General features: G+C 57.6%; 3 protein-coding genes across 3 annotated transcripts; 1 reads left to right on the forward strand and 2 right to left on the reverse strand.

The window, feature by feature from the left end:
• Positions 1-3,594: 3,594 nt before the first annotated feature.
• RNF26 (ring finger protein 26) lies at positions 3,595-6,382 on the forward strand. Its single transcript, XM_044258034.1, has one exon. The coding sequence runs from the start codon at positions 4,146-4,148 to the stop codon at positions 5,448-5,450; it is 1,305 nt and encodes a 434-aa protein (XP_044113969.1). The 5' UTR covers positions 3,595-4,145; the 3' UTR covers positions 5,451-6,382.
• A 1,669-nt stretch (positions 6,383-8,051) lies between these two features.
• Positions 8,052-9,488, reverse strand: C1QTNF5 (C1q and TNF related 5). Its single transcript, XM_044260636.1, has 2 exons — positions 9,275-9,488; positions 8,052-8,943 (listed from the first exon to the last, which is right to left on the reverse strand). The coding sequence occupies exons 1-2, from the start codon at positions 9,486-9,488 to the stop codon at positions 8,426-8,428; spliced, it is 732 nt and encodes a 243-aa protein (XP_044116571.1). The 3' UTR covers positions 8,052-8,425.
• A 1,159-nt stretch (positions 9,489-10,647) lies between these two features.
• Positions 10,648-15,437, reverse strand: LOC122913992 (membrane frizzled-related protein). Its single transcript, XM_044260637.1, has 13 exons — positions 15,384-15,437; positions 15,156-15,258; positions 14,915-15,028; positions 14,615-14,794; positions 14,244-14,457; positions 13,716-13,846; positions 13,462-13,587; positions 13,158-13,234; positions 12,697-12,845; positions 12,088-12,218; positions 11,810-11,941; positions 10,963-11,090; positions 10,648-10,872 (listed from the first exon to the last, which is right to left on the reverse strand). Exons 1-13 carry the CDS (start codon positions 15,435-15,437, stop codon positions 10,648-10,650), a joined length of 1,764 nt encoding a protein of 587 aa, XP_044116572.1.
• Positions 15,438-18,703: the final 3,266 nt, after the last annotated feature.

The following is an 18,703-nucleotide window of genomic DNA, read 5'->3' on the forward strand; positions in this document are numbered from 1 at the left end:
GATGTTTAGGGTTATGAGTTTGGCCAGGCCAGTGACAAGGAAATCAGTTTTTGGTACGTTGGTGATCTGCAGAGCCCTTAGCTGGTGCTGGGAGGGAACAGGGTGAACAGGGGCAGAATGAAAACAAACCTACAAATGTACCTTTTAACATAGTTTTGACTTTGGGACACTGTAAAATGATGTGCGTCAGTCAAAAGCAAAATTAGATTAAAAAGGGAAAAAAATCCATCTCTAAAAACCATGGAGGTAATATAGATTATACTGAATGCTTGATGGGACACTAGCAGGGACGGGGAAAGTACACATAATACCACAAGCAAGACCCCTGATTCAGACGTGCTTTCATGGTTTGACCCCCATCTCTAAAAGCCCCTTTTATGGTCCCTGTGAGCATCTCTCACCGAGCGAAACAAAATCCCTAAGTTAGCACCACAGCAGAAAGCAGAAACCTGGGGGCCGGTGCTGGAAGGCTTTGGTTCCCCCCACTCCTCATTCCAACTTCCATTATAAAATTCTGCAAGGACAGAGAGTACCTCTAGGCATTCGGTTTTCTTAGGAACTGGCTGCAGACCTTCTTCTCCATCACTGCAACTCACACTAGTAAGCAACTTGAACTTCTTCCTTACTGTCAGTTGGTGTCGGCTCTTTTCCACCAACATTTTCGTCTTCTCTCTCCAGCCTCCGAATAGATGATGACCCCTGCTTTGGCAACTGTGGGTTTGAAGAGGCTCTTATCTGAAACATAGTCCTGGAGGAGAAAGACACGTCATCAAGTTAGTAGCAATACCACTTGACTCCAAGGCCAGCCGCCATTTCCATGGTCAACTCAAGGGGAATGGTTGGTTTATAATCCTGCTACATGGGGAAGTACGTTGGCTTTTTCAAAGGGGGTGTCATCCCAGTGCTTCTTTTGCATTGTGTTCACATGGTCCTTTTCAGCTCAAGAATGAAGAGCATTGGGGTGCCTGGGTGGCTCAGTGGGTTAAAGCCTCTGCCTTTGGCTCAGGTCATGATCTCAGGGTCCTGGGATCTCTGCTCTCTGTTCAGCGGGGAACGTGCTTCCTCCTCTCTCTCTGCCTACTTGTGATCTGTCTATCAAATAAATAAATTAAAAATAAAATTAAAAAAAAAAAGAATGAAGAGCATTTTGTAAGACAGCAAATCATTTGTCACAAGAATTGTGGTCCCACATCACCTCTGCCTGCCCACACCTGTGTGGCTGAATATCAAAGTTATAGCTCATTCAAAGTGGCTTCGGTGAGCCTCAGATCACTCAGAGGGGAAGTTTTGGTCTCAAACTAATAGAAATACTATTTTAGAGGATCCTGCCCATTTCAAGAAGGTTTTTCTTGCTGTGGAAAGCTGGCTGGTTAACTGCACACAGTGTAGGCACAGCAAGTTTTCTGAGTTTGATTTTGGACATGTGGAGTCGGTTCATTTTCTAAAAAAATTTTTTTAAAGGTTCTTACATATTTATTTGACAGAGAAAAGGCACAAGTGGCCGGGGGTGCAGTGGGAGGCAGAGGGAGAGGGAGAAGCATTTTTCTCACGGAGCAGGGAGCCCCAGGAGAGTTTCAATCCCAGGACCTGAGATCACGATCCTAGACGTTTAACTGACTGAGCCACCCAGGTGCCCCTGGACATGCTGAATTTGAAGCACCAGTGCGATATCCAGGCACTGTCTGTGTCCAGGAAATGGTTGCAACCTAAACTTTTCAAGAGCTGGGCTGAAGGCACAGATTCAGAAATTGTCATGTAGGGAGTAGAGAGGGGCCATAAAGAATACAGGAGAGGGTAATGTCCAGGGCCCCGCGTGGAGGAAGTGGCCACTGACAGGAAGTGCTACAGGAAGACAGACTAGGAACCCAGGAGGTGTTCACTGAACAGCTAACATTTCTGAATAGAACAGGTTACAGGTGGGGAGATCAAATATCTTGAAGGAGAGGTGGGTGTATTCGCCAAGATTTGAAACTGGGGGAAAAGGCACAGTTGGACAATAAAAGCATCAGCATCAATAACGGAAACAGACCATGCCCTGAGCAGGAGGCTAATACAAATCCTTACATTATTCTCCTTTGTTTAGAGAGATTAGCATTTTGTGGTTTAGAGCTTATCTTGGCTTGGGGGTAGAGACAGAGTATACTGTAAAATTATATAACAAAATAGGAAGTGGGGAGTCTGATGGCTACAGAAAGGGAAGGGAAAACCCAAGAGGAAGAGGAAGGAAAAACACATCTCAGAGAAAATATTAAGTTGGGGCCTGACAGGTGTGAGAGAAAGGCTGGGGCAAAACCAGTGGAGTTTTAGAAACTGCAGTCCTTGGGGTGCCTGCGTGGCTCAGTGGGTTAAGCCTCTGCCTTTGGCTCAGGTCATGATCTCAGGGTCCTGGGATCGAGCCCCACATCGGGATCTCTGCTCAGCAGGGAGCCTGCTTCTCCCCCGCTCTCTGCCTGCTGTTCTGATTACTTGTGATCTCTGTCTGTCAAATAAATACATAAAGTTTAAAAAAAGAAAGAAAGAAAGAAAGAAAGAAAGAAGCTGCAGTCCTTGCTCTGCACTGTGCTGTCACCCCTGGTGGGACCGCCACAGCTCATTAAAGGCTGCTGCATAACTCAGCTTCCTATCAGTGGCGGATTGGGGGGTGAGGGATTAAGGCAGCGTTTGGGGTTAGGTGGGTGAAGTCGGGGAGTCCAGGCCAGGATGGAAATGAAGCATTGAAGCGGTTAATTGAAACAAAGGGGGAAGGATGAGATCCTCAAGTATCCTTGGCATTAGCAGAGAACACCAGCTTTCCCAGCAGATTGGGGATGCGGTCTCAAATATATTTTGAATATTGAAGGAAAACATAACTTATTGAGGAATCTAGAGCCACCCAGGGGTAGATATGGAACTAGAATGTTCAAGTAAACAAATTAATAGGGACTAGTGAAGGAGGGTGAGCTATTTCTGGTCTGCGGGCTCCTTGTCATAATGACAATGAGATAATCTCCTGAAGATGCCGAGAAAAGCTGATGACGCTGAAGGAAACAGTCTGGAACAGCATCTTGGGAATCCCCTGTGACAATGTGCTCCCCCTTGTGACCCGCTTGAGGGCACACCCTCTGAAACATTTTTTATATCCCCAACATATCTGCAGTAACTCAATAAATAATAGACTAAATGAATGAACGAAGGAGGACGAATGGATAGACAGAAGTCTGCGGAGGGTGTGGAGGCGGTGCAATCCCGGAGCCCAGCTTAGAGGCAGTAACCTGCGACTCTCACCTAAAAAATTCACGACCCGGAGCCAGGAGAAAGAACAGCACTGGCATTTGGCCCCGTCCAAACTCCTGCTCTGTTTGGGGCGGGGCTAGGAGGAGGGCCTAGTCGGCTTCTGCGCGTCAACTGACCAATCGCCGCCTCAAGGGGGCGGGGATTTCAATCTGTCTCCGTTCTTCCCTTTGGAGAGAGTAAATACATTTGGGCGCGGTTCAAACGGACCAATGAGTGCTCGATGTTTCCTGCAGTTCCTTCTCAACGATTGGCCGGAGCTCATCGTCCCGCCCTCCTCGTCAAGATTTTTGCCCCACCCCTTCGCACACAAGATGGCGGCGCCCAGCGGAGTAGAGGCCGCGTTTGGGGTTTGCTGAGGCTGACGCCCTTTCCCACTACCCCTTTGGACGCAAAGCGCCGCGAGCCCAGAGGACGGGGGCCGGGCGGGGACAGGGGTACCTGAGTAGCTGGGCCGCGAGCCCGCGCCCAGCCTGCGCCGCCCCCACCCGGCCCCGGCCCGAAAGCATCCGTTCCCGGTCTCCTCTCGGTCTGACCCACTGCCCGGTCGTGGTTCACCACCACCAGGCCTCCAAAGCTGAGCTCTCTCCTCCAGCCCGGGCTTACCTCCACTTTAGAGATGTTTGGCCTTTTCCTTCCCAGACAGCCCGCCTTCAAAACCGGGACTTCTGGACGGGCACCTGGCCCCCTTTCCCTCCACTGAGACTCCACCCCGCTCTAACCCACTTCTTCCTCAGATTCTTGGTTCTCCCTGGCTTGGAGACTGCTCACTTCCCTTCCAAATTAATCCCTGACGCCCCCCAATATTATCAGCCTTGACACCCCACTCAGCCTGGAGCCAGACTTCCTTTTGGATTAACCTCCACAGCCCTATCATGGAGGCTGTGTACCTGATAGTGAATGGGGTGGGCCTTGTGCTGGACCTGCTGACCTTGGTGTTGGACCTCAACTTCCTGCTGGTGTCCTCCCTCCTGGCTTCCCTGGCCTGGCTCCTGGCCTTCATCTACAACCTGCCACACACGGTACTGACTAGTCTTTTGCACTTGGGCCGCGGAGTCTTGCTTTCATTGCTGGCCTTGATTGAAGCCTTGGTGCGGTTCACCTTTGGGGGGTTGCAGGCCTTATGTACCCTGCTGTACAGCTGCTGCTCTGGCCTGGAGAGCTTAAAGCTCCTGGGGCACCTGGCCTCTCACGGGGCACTGAGGAGCCGGGAGATACTGCACCGAGGTGTCCTCAATGTGGTCTCCAATGGCCATGCTTTGCTGCGCCAGGCCTGTGACATCTGTGCCATTGCCATGAGTCTGGTGGCCTACGTGATCAACAGCCTGGTGAACATCTGCCTCATTGGCACTCAGAACTTTTTCTCCCTGATGCTGGCCCTGTGGGATGCAGTGATGGGGCCGCTGTGGAGGATGACGGACGTTGTAGCTGCCTTCCTAGCCCACATTTCCAGCAGTGCCGTGGCCATGGCCATCCTCCTCTGGACCCCCTGCCAGCTAGCACTGGAGCTCCTAGCGTCAGCTGCCCGTCTCCTGGCCAGCTTCGTGCTTGTCAACGTCACCGGCCTGGTGCTGCTGGCTTGCGTGCTGGCAGTGATGGTGACTGTGTTGCACCCGGACCTCACCCTGAGACTGGCCACCCGGGCACTCAGTCAGCTCCACGCCCGGCCATCCTACCACCGGCTCCGAGAGGATGTGGTGCGGCTGTCTCGCCTAGCACTGGACTTGGAGGCCTGGCGCCGAGTCTGGAGCCGCAGCCTACAGCTGGCCTCCTGGCCAAACCGGGGAGGGGCTCCTGGGGCCCCTCAGGGTGGCCCTAGGAGGGTGCCCTCAGCCAGGACCTGGCGACAGGACATTCTTCCCGAAGCAGGGCCCAGATCAGAGGCAGAAGAGGCAGAAGAGGTCAGGATGGCCAGAGCAACAGCTGCTCGTGGCCGGGAGAGGCTCAACGAGGAAGAGTCTGTAGCGGGGCAAGACCCATGGAAGTTGCTCAAGGAGCAGGAGGAGCGGAAGAAATGTGTCATCTGCCAGGACCAGAGCAAGACGGTGCTGCTTCTGCCCTGTCGGCACCTGTGCCTGTGCCAGGCTTGCACTGAGATCCTCATGCGCCACCCTGTCTATCACCGCAACTGCCCACTCTGCCGCCGGGGCATTCTCCAGACCCTCAATGTCTACCTCTGAAGACTCCTTCCCTGCCTGCCCGCTCTGCTGTGCTCCATGAAGCCACCTGCACTAGGACAGCTTTCACACCTGACCTCTTGGTTCCTGGCCTGAATTCCCTCCTGCCCCCATGGCCATCATGCTGAGCCTCCAAGCCATACGTCCAGGACATTGAGATAGGCTACTCTGGAAGACTGTGAGCTGGGTGGGGCAGGGTAATAGCTTTTTCTCACCCAATGCGCCCCTGTGTGATGCCAGAGGTGGTGAGTGTGTCACTATGCAAGGCCCCGAGACTGCTGTGGAACCCCCTCCAGCTTGCCAGGGCCCATCCAGATGCCAACCTCTGGGGCTCCCCTTCTACTTCTGGTGTTTCTGTTGGGGATTTGCAGGTCCTCTCCCTGACCCCTCCCCATTTCCTCCCCAGCTTCTGCAGCCACAACACATCACTGTCCTTCGGATGTTTTGGTAACGCAAGGGCCTTGGAATGAACTTGAACCTTTGCTTTGATCCAGAGCACCTGTGCACTGGTAGGCCTTGGGGATAGTATCTATCAGGTGCACTTAGCGTGACCACTTCGGCCTATCTTGATCTTATGAGGCTCCCTCCCGACCTGATCCAACAGCTAGGATCGAGAGTTTACCCCTTGGGGGGGTGGGTGTCTGCACCCGGCTTTGGGACCATGTTACCCTCTGGCACCCCAGCTCCACTGGGAGCCTCAGAAGGGATAACCAGATTTCTACTCCTACCCCTTTCACTCCCCACATCACAGAGAACAATGGCATTCCCCTTCTGTTTGTCTCTCCCTGGCACTAGGGAGGGCAGACTGCACATTTCACTAGGGTCCAAATATGGAAGGGGCCATCCTAGGAGTATGCAGCTCCCTGACGGGTCTGTCTGACCCAGATGGGTCTGTCTGGCCCAATTTCTGGTGAATAAATTTCTCTTGACAGCTCTGATGGCCTCTGTGTGCATCCTTACAGGGGTGACCAGCTGGTCAGAGTAACTGGGTCCGCAGCAGGGTCTTTCAGTCCTGCTGGAGTCACTGCGGTCTGTAGGGGACCTGGTGGGGGAGGAGGTAAGAGAGGATGTGAGGACTGTACCTTGGAGAGAGCCCATGCCAGGTGTTGCTGGATTAGCTTCCGCCCCCTCCAATTTGTGCCCTCACATACCTGGCTTTTGGGAAAATCCTCCTAGTCTTTTTTACTCTTGCCAGAATGAAGCCCTGGTAGAGAGGCATGGGAACATTCCCATGCCTTGAGTTGGCTTCCCAGCTTCTCTAGTGCCGCTCTTCCCAGAAGGGAATTTGGGGTTCCTGCTGCCTGCACTCCAGTCTACCGTCCAGTCCCTGGAGGAGCCTGGTGCTTGTCTTTGTGCCCCTTGGGCTGGAGTGGGGCTGTGAGGCCTCCTGGCGGAGAGCTGGGAGCTGAAGTCCAGGACCCAATCCCAGTCCCCATGTTCATATCTGCCCTCACAGGCCCAGCAAGACGGAGGGGGGACACTCCTGCATAATTGTATGTTAAATCTTGGAGCATAATGCCAGGGCAGCCTTCTGGAAGCTGTTGAGTGGTTAGTGGAGTGGGGATGGCAGGGTTGGGGGTGGTGGAGGGGGTGTGGAGGGAGGGTAGGTTAGAAAGAAACTGAGAAGAGGCCCCTCCACATTCTCAGGGGTTGAGAGGCTGAACTGATTGTGGGTCTGGCAAGCCCTGGCTTGTTAGTCATTGGGATGGGGGTGGGGCTGGGGCTGGCTTCTGAAGGTCAGAGGAGGGGAACCTTGAAGGGGCTTTGTGGCTACCCTCAGACTTAGTGGCGCGGCCCACCCAGGCTATGCCCAGCGCGGTGGAGGGCGGGGGCGGTTTCACCACATCCATCTTGGAGCTGGGAGGCCTGGGGAGGGCTTTTCTTCCCTCCCCCAAGCCCTAGAGAGGGAGGTGAGCAAGGGGAGGTTCCGCTCCTTCCAGTCTCTGTTTAATGTGAGGATAAACATTTTATGAGAGAAGATAAACTTCCTGAGCTGGGAGCAAAGGACCCCCTTTTCCTGTACCCCCATCTGGAATTACACTGGCAGACCTCCATAGCCGTCCTCTCCCTAAGTACCCTAGCAGCCCAGGATCATCGCTGCATTCTGGAGTTGGGACGCCCTCTTGTGGTCAGCTCAGAAACTACTTTATCTCTAGCCGCCCAGGAACACACCACTTCCCTGGCGTGGGGGGACAGAGAAATAGCTTTCCAGTCATCTAGAAACCAGGCAGGCAGCCAGAGAGGTCACAAATGCACACACGGGGATCCTTTTTGTTGATCAGGGTAGTGTGTGGCGAAGGTAGCCCCCGCCCAGTTCATATGACATCTTTGAGTCAGAAAAAGCTGGCCAGAGCCCCATGCCAGAAGAGCACCCTCTCCAGCCAAGCACTCCTGTTCACAACCAACACAATTCAGGGGACAGCTCTATGGAGCGGCTTCTCATTCACCTGGCCCTGTATCTCCTGTCCCATGGCTCATCCAGCCCAAGAGCCCTTCCTTCTGTCTGGGCACCACCCAGCACATCTTCCCCATCACTCCCTCTCTCCTCCCCATCCTCATCACCAGGGCATCCCCACCACAATGAGGAAAGGCTGAGCCACTAGGTTGTTTTTGTTTTGTTTGATTTATTGAATAATCTCTGAGAAAAGGGCCCAGGCGTAGGAGGGACAAGGGAGAACCCAGAGAAGCAGCGCACCAGGAAGAGGGCACCTCACCTCTGTGGTCCTGGGCCAGAACAACTGCGGGACCCACACCTGCCAGCACAGAGCGCTCCTTTTGTTTTGGGCAGAAATCCAGCCAATGCACCACACTGCCAGCCCTGATCTCAGACAGCCTCTGTCCCCGTTCTCTGCCAGCAGCAGGACGGAGTCCTTCACAACATCCCAAGGGGGGGGCCAGCCCTCCCAGATGATGTGGCTGTCAGTGTCATACCCTCCTTGCCAGGAGTGAGAGAGCTTGAGCTCACTTTCCAGTGGGTGTCAAGCAAAGACAGGGGAGTTGTGCCAGTCAGAATACACCAGAAACCCCGAGAAGGTGCTGTCTGTCTTGATGCTGGCATAGATGCCAATGTAATCACCCACACCCACCTGCACCCACACCTGGTCCTCCGGCTCCAGCCTTACCATGGCGCCCCCGGAGAGCGAGGCTGGTTTAGGCCACCCCCCAAAAAACTGGAAGAAAGAGGCGATGGACTGGCCATTCTTGACCAGATCGAATTGCAGGCTAGCCCGGTAGACGGTGGCGTGGACCGCGAAGTAGTAGACTCCGGGCACCTGGCAGGTGAACTTGCCGGTGGTGGCGTCGTAATGTCCCTGCTCGTTCACCAGCACGCGGTCGAAGGGTAGGGGCGCGTCCGACAGCGGAGGCACCCGGCTCTCGGAGCGCTTGGCGCTGAAGGCGGAGCGCGGAGGCACAGAGCACTCGCCCGCAGGCCCGGTGGCTCCCATGGGTCCCGCCTCTCCTCGCGGCCCGGGCTCCCCTCGGGGCCCCGGCAGTCCTGCGGGAGTGCGGGGCGCCGTTAGGACGAGTGTGGCGGCTGTGCCCCATCCCGTAGCCGGGGGTGTCGGGGGCGCCGCTCGGCACTCTCCCCACCCTGCCTGGGGCTCCCGGACGCCGCTTCCAGGGCAAGGGCCACCCTGCCGCCAGGTCCCCGGGCCCCGCCGCCCGCAGGAGAGGGTCCCCGAAGCAGCGGCCGCCACGCGCTGCGTCACCCTCCCAGCGCCCCGCTTCCTGAGCCCGGCGGCGCCCCCTGGCGGGACCCCGAGCCCCGACCCTCGGCCCGACGAGCGCGGACCGCCCCGTGGACGGCGACCCCGCCGCCTTCTTACCCGGACTCCCGCCCTCGCCTTTCTCTCCCGGAGCCCCGGGCGCGCCGTCGCGGCCGTCGCGGCCGTCGCGGCCGGGCAGGCCCTGGCTGCCGTGGTGGCCCGGCGTGCCGGGAAGGCCGGGGTGCCCCGGGCACAGGCTGGGGATCTTGTTGTCGTCCAGCGGGGGCGAGCCGGCCGCCAGGCCCAGGAGCAGCAGGGCGACGAGCGGCCTCATGGCGCTGGCACGGGGACTCCGGCCGCCGGGGTCCTCAAAGTCTGCGGGCCAGGCGGGACGGGAGTAGGCACCCAGAATCCGGGCACCGGCCTCTCTCCCCGCCCCCGAGGCGGCCGGGTGGGTCCCCACCCCACTGCCATGGGCCTGAGGCTGAGCGGCCCGCGGGGGGACGAAGGAGGGGCTTCCCCCAGAGCCGAGGACCTGGAGGGAGCCGGAGGTCGGGGGACAGGAGAGGCCGGCCGCTCCCCTCACCCCACTCCACCCTGTGGCCCTCCCGTCCCCACCCCCCTCCCGCCCTCCACCACACTCACCCCCTCCCGTCTCCCGGGGCCTCCTTGGGGCGCTGGCTACTTCGGACCCTCCAGCTGACCCCTGCCCCGCCCCTGTGCTTCTCCCCCGCCAGGCGTCCCCTGCCCTGGTCTGGGTTCACTCCCTGCCGGCTCTGCTCTGCTCCTCCCAGACTCCAAGAGGAAACCAGTTGTTCAGGGGCCAAGAGCTCCCGGCAGGGAAATAGGGAAATAACTCGTGGTGTCGCCTGGCTGCCGACCAAGGTTTGGGGGAGAAAGGAGGCGGAGGGAGTCTTAGCTGGGCACAGGGAGGCAGAGCTGTGCACGACAGACACTCTGACAGACAGGCTGGGCACCCACTGCTCCAAGGCTGGAAGGAGAGACGGTGTGGTGACAAGAGACCACGGCCAAGACTCTCGGTGGTGGTGGTGGGTGAACAGAAGCTGAGAACCGATGGGGGAGAGTTCTAGAGGCAGACGGACAACTGGATCCCCAGGACTCAGAACAGGGCCTGCCGCATTACTAGGCTCTCAATACTTTCCATTGAATAACTGAAAGAGTCAGAAGGCAGCTGGTGGAGAACCTGAAAAAGTACATCTCCGGAGAGGGGAAGGCAGGAGATTGGAAATCGGGGTCAGAGGTTTGGGTGCGAGGCGGTCCTCACAGTTAATGGCACCGTGTGGAGCTGGGGGCAAGGAACAGGACAGAGAAGCTTCCATTAGCCCTTCCAACGACTCCTCTTCCCCTCCCTGGGAGGCTCCAGAGAGGTTGGCCAGAGTCCAAGGCTGGTCCTCCTTCTTTTGTCCCATGCCTGCCTAGCCTGATCGGCAGAGGTGGACAGGCGGGCAGAGGGGCAGGGGCCCAGCTTGGGGTCAGGGCTGGGCACAGGCCTCCAGGCCAGCTGCCTCGGGCAGCCTGTTGCAGTTGAAAGGCCAGGGGGTACCCAGTAGAGCCAGGCCAGACTGGCACTGGCGCTCAGCCTCCTGGCAGACAGAGCGGCAGGGGGGAAGGACACTGCCTATGGGAGTGCAGTGGGGCACAAGCAGTCCGCAGAGAAGCCTCCGGAAACTCTGGTAGCAGGGCAGACTTGTCAGGCTCTGTGGAAGTAGGAAATCAGCCCTCAGGCACCCCACCCACTAGGCTCCCTCCACTTCCTGGGGGTCCCTGCTAATCTCTGCCCAGAGCACCTTATAACCTCTGAGGATCTCCACCACCTCCTCCTGGGTGGCCATGCCCACCCAGATGTTCGGGAAGGCCGTGGTGTTGTAGCTCAGACCAGTGCACATCTCCACCTGGACGGGCTCACAAGCCAGCTCTGTAAGAGAATCACAGGAGTGGGTACATGGGCTGGCGACCTTGGGCAAGTCACCAAAATGCTCTCTCTGGGTCATTTGGGGGTTGTGGTGGGACTCAAAGGAGATAACACAGAGACATGCTTTGCACACATCACGGGTGCCCGTTATCCTCAAGAGCCCGCCCAAACATCCTTTGTCAGCCCTGGGCATCATGCAGGAGGAATCTCTCTGATCTCGGGAGCACGGGGCACTGATATCGGCAGGGACTGCTGGCATCTGGAAGGAACTCCCCTGCTCTTGACTTCATCATCATCCTCATCATTCTCTTTTTTTTTTTTTTTAAAGTAGGCCCCACACCCAATGTGGGGCTTGAATTCGTGACCCCAATATCAAGAGTCACATCCTCTGCTGACTGAGCCAGCCAGGCACCCCTCAGCTTCCTCTCCGAGGTGGACTGTGCAGAGGGGTTCTCTGTGTGACCAGGCTGGGCTGGTTCTTGAAGCCCCAATCATTGACTCCCAGATCCCCACTTCCCTTGGGGGTGGTGTCGGGTACCGTCACCAGCCCAGGGGGAGAATCCCTCCCCGGACTCTGCGGAGTCTCCCCATGCGGAGGGTGGGGTCGGACATAGGTGGGCTGTGATGAAATGTGCCAGTGGGGCTTTTATGAATGGGCCCCCAGCCTACTCCGGCCTCCCCTCCCCCTACTGCGGTGCTCTGGGGGTGAGGGGGCTTCTCACCTGGGGGTGGGAACAAGGGGCTGCTGCAGCTGTCATCACCACTGTCCGGGCAGCGTCTCCATGTGTCACACGTCCACTGCAGACTCTTACACCCTCCGTCGCGGCAGGAGAACTCGCTGGCGCCACAGGGATCTGCAGGCATAGGGGGCACAGCAGTGCCCTGGGATAGGCCTGTACCCCCATACTACCTTCGCGGTCCTCTGACTGGGTTTGGAGGCTTTCCGCGTTCTCCTGGAGGTGCCTCCACTGCCCCCACCCGCACCCCCAGGGGCACCTACTCTCAGTGGTGTTGAGGGCCCGGTAGGTGGCAGAGAAGCCCCCGGTGCTGATGCCACGGTCTGTCCTGAAGAGCACCACCAGCTGCTGGTGCGAGGAGATGAGGCGAGGCGGAGGCTCTGCTCCGCAGAACCTGCTCGAGGCAGAGAACGGGCCTGGGCAGGGGAGCCTTGGCCCACCCAGGCTGTTCCCGCGGGCCTTCCCGAGCTGGTGCCCAGGGGCGGGCCTGAGGGGATAGGACACATGGCATTTACGGCCTGGGAGAAAGACACACACATTCGGTTGGCAAAGAATTAAGCAAACTGCTTGAACTTGAGCCAGTCAGAGATGGGAAACACCAGTGAGGGTTTGAGGGGAAGTGGGAGTGGGCCGCACGGGGCAGGAGAACCGGGTAGGGAGGGTACCGGGAAATGACCTTCTGCACAGGGGCAAAGCTGAACAAAGGCTTTGGGCTGAGGAAGGACAAGCCTCTTCCTAGGGTGACAGTAGAGAGACCTCTGGCTTAGAACAGAAGACAGGGACAGGGAGAGGGCAGGGTGAATCTGGGGGAGGCCTTGACCATCAGACAGCGGAGGATGGAATTTCTCCGGGGCTCCTGCTCGGGCAGCTACCTGCCTAGGAGGCCAAGGGCCCCCGCGTCACTGGCCTCATACACGGCCACATAGTCCAGCTTGCACTCTTCCTGGGCTTGCAGGCTAAAGTTGTGGAAGCGCAGCTCTAGGCCGTGTCCTGCAGGCACTGAGATGTGCCAGGTGCAGAGCTAGGGGAGGGTACGGAGGGAGGGGGTCAGGGCTCCTTCTCCCGTCCCGCTCTGGGCATCCAGGCAGGGCTCCAGAAGGGTTTTCTCTCTGCAGGGGGCTGGGCAGGGTGCGGAAGCGGGCAGCCCACCAAGCTCTCTGCATCAGTGGAGCTACCAGTAAGCACTAAGTGCTTACAGGCTACCCAGTAAGCACTAAGGACTGCCCCCGCCCCTTGCTGCCTGTTGGATCTCTGACATTCCCAAGAGCCGGGCAGCACCTCCCACACTGTTCCAGGTCACACTAACCCGTGTGTGTCTGCCCCACTCCCTTACCTGCTGGTGAGGGTAGCTCTGTAGGTCGCCCGGGGCAGAGAAAGTGCCCTGGAGCCCAGTCAGATTCCCCCCGCACCCTGCAGAGGGGAGGAGGAGCTCAGGAGTCTGCCAGGGTCTGGGCCTTGGCCCACTGGCCAGGCAGGGACCACAGGGGAGAGCCTGGGCCAGTCCCACAAGGAAGCAGCTTCTGGGCCAGGAGAATATCCGGGCAAGTCTGGGGCTGGGCCAGAGCTGGGGAGTCCCGGCCGAACCTGGGTCGGATGCCCATAGACAGTACGCGCCCTGCGCCTGGTGGGGCCCGTACCCAAGAACTTGGCACTGCAGTTGGTCTCATCGCTGCCATCAGCACAGTTGGCAAAACCATCGCACACTGAGTCAGGCAGCAGGCAGAGGAGCTGGTCACAGGGGAACTCGTCAGGAGCACAGCTCCCTGGGGAGGGGCGTCTGGATTCAGAACCTCCCAGAGTCTCCAACCCCTTTGCTGGGGCTGGGAATGTCTGGAGGGGAGGGAAGTGGAAGCTTGTGAGGCAGCCGGAGGCGGGGTGGCGGAACACTCACCGGTGCCGGGAGCCACAGCCTGGTACCAGGCATGGAAGCCAAATCCATCCACGCTGCTGTCGGAGACGAAGGCCACCCGCAGGCGGCTGGCGTTGGTGTTGAGTGTGGGGGGAGGCACCCTCCCACACACTCTGCAAGGAGCCAGGTTGGGGGTGACAGAGGCTCAGAGCTCAGGGCCAGCCAGAGTGGAGGCTGCCTGGGCCCTGTGGTCCTCCTGCCTCCAGCCCTGACCTGGGGAGGATGGGGTCCAAAAGGGTCCTTTCCTTTCCCAGGGAGCTCTCACTTTCCTGACATCCGTCCTTGTGGGCATCTATTCATGGGCAACAGAGGTGGGAGCTCCATCCGATAGAGAGCAAGCGGCAGTGACCTCCCCAAGGTCATGCAGCAGGCTGGAGGCAGAGCTGGGCCCCAAGGTTGGGTCCCTCGGTTTCCTCCCAGGCCAGCCCTTTCCGTGGCTGCTTCCCTGTTCTGTCCTCTGGACAGTGATGCAGAGCAGGGGTGAGATCTCCTGGGGGCAAGTGCACCCACCTGAGCAGGGGGCCTTCAGGCTCAGGGGAGATTTCCAAGCGATCGAAAAGACAGGAGACCACACTCTCCATGCTGAGCGACTCAATCTTGAGCTGTATCGCGTGGTCTGGTGCCACCTGGATATGCCACACGCAGTGGGTGTTGGGTGGGTAAGGGTCTGGGTAATTGGGGCTGCTGAAGAAGCCCCTTGGGCCAGGAAGGAGTCCCCCACAGGCTGCAGAGAAGAAGGTTAGAGTTCGAGTTCTGAGGTCAAAAGGAGCGAGACCCTTTTATTTCCAAGGCTCCCCTTCCTGCACTTACCACCCCCACCCCCCAGCCATCCTCCTGCCATCTTGGGCTCTTCTCCAGAAGGATCTTCCCTGGGTACTCACTGGGCTGGGGTGAGGGGCTCATGCCTGCCTCCTCCGGCTGTCCTTTGGGATTCCCAGATGCCGGAGACGTGGTGGTGGTGGAAGGGCTGGTGGGGGCTGGGGGGGTGGTCCCACTGGGGGTCAGGCCTTGGGCAGGCAGTGGCGGATAAGAGGCCCCAGACAGGGGTGTAGCCCGCAACTCTGCAGGTGGGAAGAGGGGGGAGTGAGATTCAGAGGAGCCGGTTCCCCAGAGGTGACAGATAGAATGGCTTGTGGAATCTCATCCCCAAGCCCTCCTGCCAGGCAGGGCCAGGTACTCACGGGCCAGAATGACGGCCACCAGGAGCCCAAGCAGCAGGAGCAGCAGGCCGGCCAGCAGGAGGACGCACAGCCAGGAGAAGTGGCAGTCCGGCTGCAGCCCTCGGGAGCGCCGGCCTGTGGGTGGGTGGGGTGGGGTCTTGAGAGCTCCCTGGGCAACCCTCATACTGTTCTCGGTTCCTGGGTTTCTCTGTCCAACCCCCCCCGCCCCGCCCCCATGCAGGTCACTCCCTGAGATGGTTACCATGCTGGGGAGCTGGGATGCTGTGGCTGGCATCCTCCCGGAAGGCTGCTGGAGGGCAAGGTGGCCCCAATTCAGGCTCAAAAGCAGGATTGCAGAACTCAGTCTGGAAGGGAAAGACTGGAGGGCTGAGGGCCAGTGGCCGCACTGCCAGGCCAGCATGGCCCCCGGACATGGCCAGCCCTAGGCAGGGATCTGGGTCTCGAGAGAGCAGTCCTATGTGACCCTTACCTTGCTCAGTTCTGTCGCCTCCACACACAGGATGACATCTGAGCATTCCTTCATGGCTCAAGGCTCTGCATGGCTTTCTGGGAGTCCCTGTGATCGCCCAAGGCCGCCAAGGGCTCACTCCCTGATCCCAAACTGCCTATCAGAGGGGCAGCCTCTGCTCCCTTCGGGAAGGGGCTGCCGGGCTAGATGGACTCTCAGACCGCCCTTGGCCGATTGGTTCAGACCACTGGCTACTCCGTCCCTGTGTTGGGGAAAGAAGCAGCCAGAAGGAATTTGCAAAGGCATGAAATGGTTCCTTAATCCAACTCAGCTGAGGATGCTAAGGTCAAGAGCTTGGCTCAGGGCAATGGTCCTTAAAGGCACAGCTCATGATTGAGAACACCCAGCAGAAGAAACTAGGTGCTCATCGGGGGGTGTGATCAGGAGAGCTGGACACCCCCTTTCCTCACCTCACCCCAAGTATTAAGGGAGCACCCAACAGGTGCTGGGAGGGAAGGAGGACCATGTCGGCATAAGGGAGCCTTGGAAGCTGGGTGTGAGGGTTTGGCAGCTTTAGGCCTAGGCACCCTGAGGGGTCTGGACAAAACCAGCTGTTCTCCCACCCGCATCTGGGGCAGTAGCCAAGCCCAGGTCTTTGGGAGGCCCCTTGAGCGAACAGGTGTGGCCAGGACCAGTCCAGGAAGCCCATGGTGTGCACGGGCTGCTTCTGTCCATGCTGATGTGACTAGGGGAGCTGGAGGGGCTGGCTGCCTCTGCCCCAGGCCCTTCAGCCTGCAAAGAAAAGGCAGAGAAGAAGGAAGAGGGGCCAAGTCCTCCTACAAGGTGGGCAGGGGCAGCCCCCCTGGGCTGTGAATCCCGGCCTTTGGTGCCATCTGCTGCTGCGGGAGAGAAAACCCACACTCTGTGAACCAGACCACTTCATGCCTCTTCCTCCGTGACGACTATCTCTGGAAAAACCCAGTCTGGCCCAGATGTCTGCAGGGAGAAAAGAAAGGACTTGTTAACCTGGTTTGTGTTAGCCATGCTCGTGCGGAGTTGGGGGAGTTGGGCAGGGAAGGACGAGGGAGGCAGCATCCTTTCTGTGGCTGGACCATTTGTAGAACGTTATGTAGTCGGCCCTGGGCAAGAGGCTTTACCTGTTGTTTCCTTCCCTAGGCCACACTACAAGGTCGCATAACCATCTCACAAATGACGGCACTGAGGCTTCCCCAGGGTCACACAGCTGGTGTGGTGCAGAGCCATGAGCTGAATCTAGCGCTGGGGAAATCCAAAAGCAGGCTTTGGAGGACACACCTCTTTCAGCCTCCACTGGGGCTGGTGCGGTTTTGGCAACAGTGGGAACCAGTGAGGAATCCAGAGGGGAGAGAAGAAACAAAGGAGACGGATTCTCTGATCCTCACGCGGCTGTCCTTGTACTCGGGAGAAAATGCACCCCCAGATTCTCCTCCATACATGCATTGGGGGTCCTGTGTTGCTTGTATATAGGGGGAGGCACACCTTTTTCTCCTGGCCCTTGGATGGGGACTGCTTTTAGAAGGTCTGAGGGGTCAAAAGTATTTCCATGATGACACTAAGACATTATTTGTCTTCTCACTTGTGAGCACACAGTCTTCCAGAGGCTGGGTGGGAAGCTGCTCTCTGGCTTTGCTGTTGTCCGTGGCCATCCTCTTGGCAAGGGGAACTTAGGGTGACTCTCCAGTGGTTTTGAGCTCTCTCGGGCTCTTGCCTGTATTCCTGAGAGCATGGTTCTGTAACTCCTGTAACTCCCCCATGCTGACCCCACACACCGTTGTCTCTCCTTGACTCTCTGTTGCTCTTCTGCCACCAGGAAGGGCGAGGCCAGCCTGAGCTTGGCTGGAACATTCTGGGACTCCTGGCTCTCTAGCTTTCTCTCCTGCTAGTTCTCTAGCTCAAACTTCCAGTCCAGCCAGACCAGCCTCTTCATTGTCGCTGGAACATGCAGTGACCTTCCTGCTAAAGACAAGTCCCCAGGCTCATCCTCTCATGGAGAATGCCTTGTTTCCCCTTGTTCCCAGGGCCAGCACCGTGGGTGTGTCTTAGGATCTGACTCTTCTTCCCCACCCAAATCTGTCAGTCGTTGTCCTCCTATCCTCGTTCACTGCCACCCCAGGCTTGACCCTCATCCCCTGGTTTCTGGATCTCCCCTAGTCCCTAGCAGCCTGGAAGACTGAAGCTCCATCCCAGCTAACATTCCGTGATCTCCAAGAGGCAGGCCACGCTAAATATCAAGCAATCAGAAATGCCCATCCCTTGGGTTTAGATCGTCCCTTCTGTGGCTCTGCTTCACTAATTGTGATTTGGGCAGTGCTACATTTTGCATTCCTGAGCCTTTAATGTATGTTGTTCGGAGGAGAGAAGAAGGCGCAAGCATCCTGAGAGGATAGGGGAACCAAACGTTGGCTGAGTATCACCCACTAAGACACTGTGGATGGTGACGGTGCAGTCCTGAAAATGTGTGTGTGTGTGTGGGACATGGACGTTTGAATACCTAGTATGTTTAGACACAGCTCTGAGTAGGTATTGTTACGTGCAGATTACAGAGGAGGAAACAGGCTCAGGGCAATTAAGTAATTTGCTTCGACTGTAAATGTTAGTCTCCGCTGCCTCCCGCTCCCTCGGGTGCTCGTTTCCGCCTCTAGAGCAACGAAGGACGGGGCCCTCGGAAGTGTGCGGCCCAGATCCTGCTGGGGCTCAGGTATGTGACAGATTGTGCTGGTTTTGCTTTTGGGTGTGTGTGGATGGATGGCGTTGGAGTTTCCTTGCTACACTGCTGTTCAGCTCAGTTCCCAACAGAGACAAGGTTGGAAAATTTGCTGCAGAAAACCCCGCAAAACGCTGTCAATTATTCACCCAAAGGCGGAGTACTCAGAGTACTCAGATGGAAAGAGAAGCGTCCTGCCCCTGCCGTTGACAAACCAGTGGGCTGGTTCTCTAGCAGCCTGCTCCAGCGCTGTGTCCTCATTGGCCAAACGAGAACATGGACAAGGTGACCTTTTTGGTCCTGACTCTAAAGCTCTATGGAAAGAAATATATATTTTCTGAGCATGGGATGTTAAAAAAAAAGTTAGAGTAACTCTCGAAAACTGAAACCAGAGGCACAAAAGGCCCCCTCCCTTGGGACTTGGAGGCACATATTTAGAGAAGTGACTTAGGAGGACACTTGAGCAGAGAACTTCAAGGTCCAGTCTCCTTAATGCAGATGAGGCACAAGGCCCAGAAAGAGGGAGGTTCTTGCTCAAGGTCACACAAGGGCAGCTGCAGGGGGAGAGCCCCCCTTCCTCCCCAGGGGGAGGCCTGTT

This window comes from Neovison vison, chromosome 7, assembly GCF_020171115.1.
Source record: "Neovison vison isolate M4711 chromosome 7, ASM_NN_V1, whole genome shotgun sequence".
NCBI classification, from domain to species: Eukaryota; Metazoa; Chordata; class Mammalia; order Carnivora; family Mustelidae; genus Neogale; species Neogale vison.